General features: G+C 36.2%; 2 protein-coding genes across 2 annotated transcripts in view; one reads left to right on the forward strand and one right to left on the reverse strand.

Moving 5' to 3' along the window:
* Positions 1 to 1602: 1602 nt before the first annotated feature.
* Positions 1603 to 7626, forward strand: LOC18589060 (putative clathrin assembly protein At5g35200). Its single transcript, XM_018127810.2, has 15 exons — positions 1603 to 1695; positions 1775 to 1844; positions 1989 to 2086; positions 2650 to 2791; positions 2877 to 2977; positions 4851 to 4934; positions 5060 to 5110; positions 5184 to 5249; positions 5342 to 5407; positions 5530 to 5610; positions 5702 to 5779; positions 6600 to 6782; positions 6872 to 6947; positions 7047 to 7162; positions 7303 to 7626. Exons 1-15 carry the CDS (start codon positions 1603 to 1605, stop codon positions 7624 to 7626), a joined length of 1629 nt encoding a protein of 542 aa, XP_017983299.2.
* A 318-nt stretch (positions 7627 to 7944) lies between these two features.
* TPR1 (Tetratricopeptide repeat (TPR)-like superfamily protein) overlaps positions 7945 to 8726 on the reverse strand; it is a 2649-nt gene continuing 1867 nt past the window's right edge. The window contains exon 5 of the mRNA XM_007013875.3: positions 7945 to 8351. Within this exon, the coding sequence (XP_007013937.3) occupies positions 8236 to 8351 (116 nt within the window). The 3' untranslated portion in view covers positions 7945 to 8235. The remainder of the gene's footprint in view (positions 8352 to 8726) is intronic.

An 8726-nucleotide genomic window follows, 5' to 3' on the forward strand; every position in this document is an offset into this window, starting at 1 on the left:
CAATCAGCTGCTAAGGCAAAATTCCCCATATGACCGGTGAAGTTAATGCCAAGCAATATGAGCCAATTCTTCAATTAAATAAACTCTAGAAAATAAGGATTTTGAGTAATAAAATTAGAGTGGTAACTCTCTCTCTCTCTCTCTCATAAATCTTAAATTCAAATTGTTGAGTGCTTCTGAAAAAAGAAAAATAAAAAGGAAAAGGAGTAATAAAATTAGAAGGGATAAATACAGAAACGGAAATTCCAACCGAGCCGTCATGCAACCAAATCTGTACATATAGAAACTACGCCGCTTGAATAGGGGCATATTGTGGCGCTTATCTACATCTCTTTAGGGGCGACAATTTCCGGCTCCTTTGGGGTCTCTGCAAAGCTCCTCTCGGCCGTCGACGACGTCCAATGTAACAAACCAATCTTCCATTAAACTTACATGCATGCACGTGTATACATCTATGTTTTCAACGTACATTGGGGCCATGAAATGAATGAATGCATGTATATGCCTTAATTCCAATATGATAATGTCTTGGTTTTCACCTCATGCATTCTGCATTCCCATGCACACTCATTAATGGTGTGATTTCGATGTTTGTAGTTTAGGCACGATCTTTTTGGTTGATGGAAAAGCTTAATTTTATGGCCATTGAAAGGAAACGATTTGAAAATGTTGACGATGCAATATTTTCCAGCATGATTAATCGATTTCTTGTACATTGAATATTACTCTCTGAACATCCACTATATATTGATCCCTCATAATAGTCTTCAGCGTCAACAGTTGTCATGTATATATGAATTTGCATTAAGAAAATTCTCAGTCAATACATGATATTAGAATTTTTATGGCCTTTGGTTTTGGGAAGGTTGGGAGAAATAAGGGACAGATGAAGGTAGAAGAAGAAAGGAACATATTGAGAGTGACTAACATAGAGAAAGAGATACGGTTTATTCTTTTTTGTGTTTTCGGTTCCAATTCGATCTCAACTTCTTATTGTAAGCCACAGAATTAAGAATATTACTAGTTAGCTATGACATCTTCATGAGCTTTGAGTTAATAACAGTGCTTCACTGAATGAATATTGCCAAATATAAATTCATAAGGAACTCTAATATTGTTGACCCCCATTTTGTTGTTGTTTAAATCAGGCTGTTAATGATATGTTGATGGTCGCTAAAGATATGTGACATTGCCTTCTTAAGTAATTTAACTATGGCAGGATGTGCTGTATTGCTTCCCTTGAATCTCCTGCTGGGCAACAGACGAGTTTCCTTTTTAATTATTGAATAAAGAGAATAATTAAATTTTTGTAAAAGAGTTTATTTTTGTTTTCTTTATCTGTTTTCAAAGTTTCCTGCATGCTGGAGTGGGCATGTTTCCGGAGTTGTGAATTGATTCTTTTAGCTTATGAATAAAGTTGGTGCTTCTCTTTTTGTCTTCTTTTCCTCCCTTAAAGTTCTCAGTTGTCAATAAATGAGTTGTGGGGGGAGGGGCAATGCATAAATATGTTAATTACTCTATCGACAACAACATCATCAATGTGATAATTAATTTGAAATTTAAGTAACTTGTTTCGGTCTAACCATGTTTTCTTGAAATAGAATGGCAAGCACTCAGCATAGCTTAAGAAAAGCAATTGGGGCTCTGAAGGACTCCACAAAAGTTGGATTGGCAAAAGTAAATGGGGATAACAAGGTGAGTTTGGTACGGGGAACTTTATGTAGCGTTATTTTGATTAATATCATGTTAAAAAGTTATTAGTCATGCATCGCAGGGGCTAGATGTTGCAATTGTTAAGGCCACAAACCATAAGGAAAAAGTGCCAAAGGAGAAACATGTCAGGAGTGAGTGAAAACTTCTTGTAAATTTGGTTTTTCTTTTTCTTTTGTTTATGTAATTTCATTTTGAAGAATGACGTCCCACCTCTCTCAGCTGATCAATGAGAATATGGATTTGCATATGAATATGCTAACTCTTTCTTGCATCAGCTATCTTGATTGCAGTTTCAGCTTCAAGCCCTCGCTCTGATGTTGCTTTCTGCGTACACTCTCTTTTTAAGCGTCTTGCTAAGACACATACTTGGACGGTAACTCCTGTTCACCTTTCCAGCCTCCGTTCAAGTCCACATTGCAATGAATGTGCTTAAATTTTTAGAAACGACGCCTCTTTCTTTGGCTGAAGCCTGGACGACGCAATATCTCTTCTTCTGAATTATTCAATGATCCTTCTAAAATATCATTTTTCTTTTCTCTAGGTTTCTAACAAACTTGGATCGTTTGAAACATGTTATGTGCAAACGAATTAAACCTTTTTATTTCCATATATAGTAAGTAGTACTCTTCGTTTGCAAGGGTGAGGAGAGGTGCAACCAGGTAGATGGGGAGTGTACAAGTAAATAAACGAGTGCAACAAAAACAAACAGGGCCGTCGGAGGAAGGAAAATTGAATTAAAAAAATCTGAAAATCCCAAAACTTGAAAACACGTAGCAGATGAAGATGGTAAATAGGATGAAAACTGAAGCCAGGCAGAATACTGGGTCTCAACATAAATGATTTGATCTTACATTGTCATAGGTATTTCTTGTTGTAAGAGTTCCCTCTTTATGGTCGTTTATTTTCACTCACTTTGATGCTTTCATCTGCATTCAGGTTGCATTGAAAACCTTGATCGTTGTACACCGTGCACTGAGGGAAGTTGATCCTTCATTTCACCAAGAGCTAATTACTCTTGGACGGGGCAGAGGTCTCATGCTGAACCTAGCACATTTCAGAGATGAATCAAGTTCACAAGGTATATTGATTAGGTTTACATTTTCTCTTCTTAATAAGATTTGAAATGTACAAACTACCTACTGAGAGGTTTTTTTGGTGTCAAGCATGGGACTACTCTGCTTGGATTCGTAGATATGCTTTGTATCTCGAAGAGCGTCTAGAATGCTTCCACGAATTGAAATATGATGTTGATAAAGATCAGTCGGTATGCTGTTTGAATTGAGTGCTTGCTTCATTTTCATCTTTTAAGCTTCAACATTTCTTTTATGTGCTTTTTACTATTTGGGAGAACTAACTGTTCTTTTAAGACCTTTTTCCATGTTATGAATTTGATATATTGCCAAAGAGTATAAGCATTTTTCTGTCAGTCCATCCAACATTGTTTAGTTTAATATTATGATTTGAAGTTTGAATTTCAAAACTCATATCATCGAAGCCTGAGATGGTAGGGGGACAAAACGTGGCCTATGTGCTCTAATATATAAAACCCTATTTTAGAATGGTCATTGTCAGTTAGGGAGGTCATAAACATTTAACGTTAATCGATTTCATGCCATTTACAATCAATATAAGTTGATAACATGTATCAATACTGCTGTACAGGAACCAGTTGCAACAACAATAAACATCTATTTGCTGTTATATGCAATGGACTATGTTGTCCATTATAGTTTATATATGCTATCATGCATTTAACTGCCTTCATATGCACTTTCTGGCCTGACTGCTAACCATGCATGTAGCCAGCTTTAATATATATTAATCTACTAATTGCTGATTTGTTCTGGTTCCCTTTCCAAATGCTAGGATCATGTTGAATGATTTTAATTTGCTTTGTTAGCATATTTTCTGATTTTGCTGCCATTGATCTTTTATGAATGTAAAGGAATTCAGTTTTATTTTTTATCTTTAATCTTTCCTATAAGTCAAACATTCAGTGCCGTAAGGTCTCCTTTTGCAGATCTTGTAAAGAGATTGGCCCTTACATATGTTGGTCCTCTCAAAGATTTGTTAGACTTTTGCTTTTCTAGTATTTAAAATTTAAATAACAATACATTAATGGTATGAGGAAAATCCAAGAAAACCTGGACAATCTATATTGTTCACCTGAAAACTTGAAAGTTCATATATGTCTCACATGGGCATCTCAATCTTTTTTGAAAGATAATTTAAACTCTAAGATGGTAATTTAATTTTAGGAGTTACCAATAATATTCAGGATTGTGCTATGGTTACCATTCCATATACCCTTTTTTCTTGAAAATTTCCTTTTGGATTCATTAACTAGCAAGAGACTGATGTTTTCTTTTCTCTTGTTCACAATTCTACAGTGTGTATACATACTCACACACACACACACACATATATATATATGTTTATATTTTGCCTTCGTAGTCCATCTTTGTCTCTAACCTTAATAACTCTTAAGTTTGCCGGATGAACTATGTAAATATTAATGCTGAGATGTGTTGCAAAATGTTCCTTTCCACTTTTTTCTAAAGGAATTTTAAGGCCTAAACTTTTACCCTAATGTGAGTACATAGTTGAAGCTATAATTTGTCTCCTAGACTCTCTGTTTTGTCTAGGGTCCATACAACTTATACGGCTGAATTCTGATTTCTTCAGATATTCTCATTTTTTTCCTTATTCCCTTAAAGTTCAACAATACTGTCTTGAACTTCAACCAAATTAGCTTCCTCCACTTATCACGAATTTTTTATCTGAACAAGTTGGTTGTCATTTCTCAGAGTTCTTGAACTTTTAAGCTTCAGGGAAAATATTAGTAGGTCTCACAGCAGCAATTCCTAGTTGAATATTTATGACTTGGAAAATCACATTCCTAAATGAGGTAGCAATTATTGGTATCAGAAGAATTAGCTGGAATTATCAAAGTAACGGAGAGCAGAAGCACAACCACTCATTCACTAATATGTAATCACAGTTTCTGCTTAGTAAGCTTGCTATTTTCTTCACAACCAAATAATAATATTTCATTCTTGTGCATGCTTTCTTTATTAGTTTCATGTATATGGTGATGAGGATATGAGTCAGCTTTTCTTATGATGCATTCTTTGCAGAGAAACGGAAGGCTTGACACCCCGCATCTGCTACGGCAGCTACCTGTCTTGCAAGAGCTTCTCCATCGCCTTCTTGCTTGCAAGGTATACATCCTTGCTGGCTTGCATTTTCTTTCTCAAAGTTTGTACCATCAGTACATTCTTCATTTTAGATATGCTATTAGCATTGCATCTTTTCCCCTCCTCCACTCATTGTGTCATTTCTGCAGCCAGAGGGGGCAGCTTTATGCAACCGCTTGATTCATTATGTTCTATCAATTGTAAGTAGCTCCATCTATGAAGCGTTAATATGTACTGTCTAGCTGCTATATTCTTATGGATTTCCTCTTTTAGGTTGCAGGCGAATGTGTTAACCTATACATTGCAATTACTGAGGGAATTTTAAATCTGGTTGACAAGGTGAGCTTTAGTTAACTTCATCTGATGGAAACTGATGTTTCTTTACTTACAAAAATGCAAGTTTGAACAGAATGACTTCTATTTTGTCACAGTATTTCGAGATGCAGCACCACCATGCTGTTAAGGCACTTGAGATTTATCGGAAGGCAGGAAATCAGGTGCAATTCAGTGTTTCTCACAGATCTTTTTGTCTGTGTAATGTTTCATTATTTAGATCCCTTCGGTACTTGTTACCAACATAATATTTCCTTAAGAAAACTTGAATGTAATGTTGCTGCAGGCCTCACAGTTATCTGAGTTCTTTGAGATATGCAAGGGCCTTCACTATGGGCAAGGGCAAAAGTACCTTAAGATTAAACCGGTATTGGACCTTCATATGAGTTGGAAACTTAAAGCTTTCTTTGAATTTTTAGCTGACTTTGTTTAACTTCCACGGCATGTACACATTTCAGCTCCCTGCATCATTTCTGACTGCTATGGAAGATTACGTGAAGGAGGCTCCAGAAGTTTTGACGCTTCCATATAAAGCAGTATGATGCCTCAACACTTTTTTCCGACTGAATAGCTATCATATTCTGCCCTTACGTTGAGAAAAATTCATCTTTATGAAGAAAATCACAAAATTTGAGAGTTCCAAATTTGATTCCATGAAATGTTTCGAGTGCTTGAATCTGTGACAGCGTAATATCTTTTCATCACTTGGAACCCTTCCATACTGGTTTTCTGGTTTACATGATTATTGTTCAGGGTGAAAGAATTGAGAAGATCAAGTTCTGAAGATATCTAATGAGAAAGCATGTTAACAAATGTACGAGGAAAAGAAAAAAAAAAAGAAAAGAGTAGTAACTTGAGGCGCAAAATACTGCACAAGATTTCCTTTTTGATTAATCTGGAGAAGGTTGAAATTCCTTTGTCCAAAAAATTGCAAAATGCCTGCGATATCATTGCCCTTTAACATTTAAGACACATCTATATAAATTGACAAAAATGATAGCTTTAAGGGAAAATTTTTAGAAAATGAAGTCTGAAGCAGGATTTGCTAAAGTGGTAACGTTTTAGTCTTTTTTTCCTTCTTTGTTGAGTGACTGAATTTCATTGAAAGAAATCACTTATAATATTTCCTGCCATGATTATTCAACTCTTGCATTATCCTGCATGGAAATATATATATGTATCATCACTGCTATCCTCTTCTATGGGAAGAGATCTTTGACGGCTTCAATTATCCTCCAGATAAAGTTGAACATTTGAAGTTATATTGTTGTAGATGTCCATGACCATTTTGATTTACTGGAATCTGATGCGTTTGCTGCACTACAAATTTAACAATTTACATGAATATTTTATCAGATAAAGGATGATAATAAAGGTGCTGCTCCCACAGAAGTCCCTACTCCTAGATCTGATTTGTTAATAGATCATAACCAAGACACTGATGTTCAAGAAAAATCAAGCCCCTCTGTTACACCTTCGGACCAACCCCAGAGTGATCCAAGGCAGGCTGTTGCAAAGCTAGAGATTGCTGATCTTCTGGTAAGGCTTTTCTTTAGCTGATACCCTTGGCAACGATAGGTTCATTGTTCTTATGTTTGTTCTTACATGGCCTATCTTGTTACTACCAGTGCTTTGACGACCCACCTGAGGAAGGATCTGAACTGAATGACAAAAATTCCCTTGCTCTAGCAATTGTTGAATCTGGTGAATTATTTGTCTTGATGGAGCTGTCAAATTATTTTTCCTTCAGAGTGATCAATTGAATACTTTTAAATACCTTTTTTCCATTTTAAATTTTAACAGAAGGTGTTTCAAGTGCTGGAAATGATGTCAGCTCAGCATCCGCAACTCCAAGTTGGGAGCTTGAACTTTTTAGTGCACCAAGCTCAAATGGAGCAGCTCTTGCAGAGAATAATGTGGTTAGTCCTTGTGCTTTCTGTTCATCAGAAAACATTTTGGTTTTCATTCGTAAAATGCTCAATTAACTTAAAAGAGTATCCCAGCAGAGATACTGCTAGCTTTGGGTTGTCATCGTCATTGATGTTATCTTCAAATGCAGACTGGGAGATTGGACAGATTAACACTAGACAGTTTATACGATCAAGCAATAGCGAGTACTACACATCAGGATCGGGCATGCAACTTGGGTCAGGTGTCCACGAACCCTTTTGAGGTTGATTACGACCAGGATCCAATTTGTGGAAGCAGCGATGTCACACCTCCAACTGATGTGCAAATGGAAAGCATGGCTCAACAGCAAACTTACATCATGCAGCAGCCTCCCATGGTTGGCTACGATTCAACAATCCCTTCCGGTAATCCCTTTGTCGAGCACAGCATGCCATCTCAGCCACCTGAGAATTCCTATTCTGGCTTAATTTAGGGGTATTAAGGTAAGTGATGACGTTTACATAGGCTTTGAGCAACCATCAACTTAAGTGGAGATACGTTGGCTTGGAAGGTTCATGCTAGTTGACCATTACAAGCACAGATTCTATCTTTTAATGGTTATTCTTTTCTGCCACAGGCTTTTTGTTGAGATAGTGGTAGAAGCCAAGTGGTAAACAGATTTCACTCTCCTGTTGAGAGCACTGAGCGATTACAAGAGCTCAACAGGGACACAAATAAAAAGAGGACAATAGCACTAAGATTGAGTTTTCAATAATTGGAACCCGTCTGCTGGTCAATTTAGAAACTCAACTTGGGATGCAAGCAGATCAATGTCATAAATGATTTATAACACAAGCAAGAAACGTTCATACAGTTGATTTACATCTCAAACATAAGCGACGAACATTGTACCCAATCACTTAATGCCACTCTTGCATTAAGCACACAAAATTTTTTTACTATGAGTTTTTAAGTGCTACACTTTTACTTGCAATCATATCCTGCATATAAATCAATCCCAGGCCTATATTTTGTATCAATCTGAATGTTGCCTTCATTCTCACTGCATTTTCCACCGAAGAAAATATAGCTAGCGACTATATCAGCGTTGGAATGATATTGAATACGAGCCCGTGTTTGGATCTTTGACAGCTTTGAAGTTGTCAACACTCATCCCAAATCGACCCAGAATTGAGTTTCCCATTTCTTTTAGCTTTCCTGCTCAGAGTACATATACTTATACATAGTTAGTAATGGATAAGTGAAGAATACAAAAAGATATAAGCTTCAAATGTGGTCTTGTGTGCGTGGCTTCAACAATTCTACCCAGGATCTAAAACACTAGTTCAACATATACATAATTATGCCATGAAATATATGACATCATCCAATAAAATAATACGCTCAATATTCTCCCCAATTTTATTACACTGAGTTCAATTGATGAAATAAGGAAAATGAGTTGCAAGAAAATGTCAAAGTTCTCTTTGGCAAGAAAAAATGCTAACAAAATATCAGTGACTAAAATCAAATGTCAAATTGCTTCCATTTTTTTCAAAGCCTACAATAAATACATGATCAGAATAGTATTTG

Source organism: Theobroma cacao, chromosome 9, assembly GCF_053813885.1.
Source record: "Theobroma cacao isolate CCN51 chromosome 9, ASM5381388v1, whole genome shotgun sequence".
In the NCBI taxonomy this organism is placed as follows: Eukaryota; Viridiplantae; Streptophyta; class Magnoliopsida; order Malvales; family Malvaceae; genus Theobroma; species Theobroma cacao.

Bases quoted from the DNA above. Each gene is read 5' to 3' on its own strand.
- LOC18589060 (XM_018127810.2), top strand. From the start codon at position 1,603: ATGGCAAGCACTCAGCATAGCTTAAGAAAAGCAATTGGGGCTCTGAAG. The intron at 5,111-5,183 runs GTAAGTAGCTCC...TTCCTCTTTTAG, and splicing joins TTCATTATGTTCTATCAATT to GTTGCAGGCGAATGTGTTAA. The intron at 5,250-5,341 runs GTGAGCTTTAGT...ATTTTGTCACAG, and splicing joins TTTTAAATCTGGTTGACAAG to TATTTCGAGATGCAGCACCA.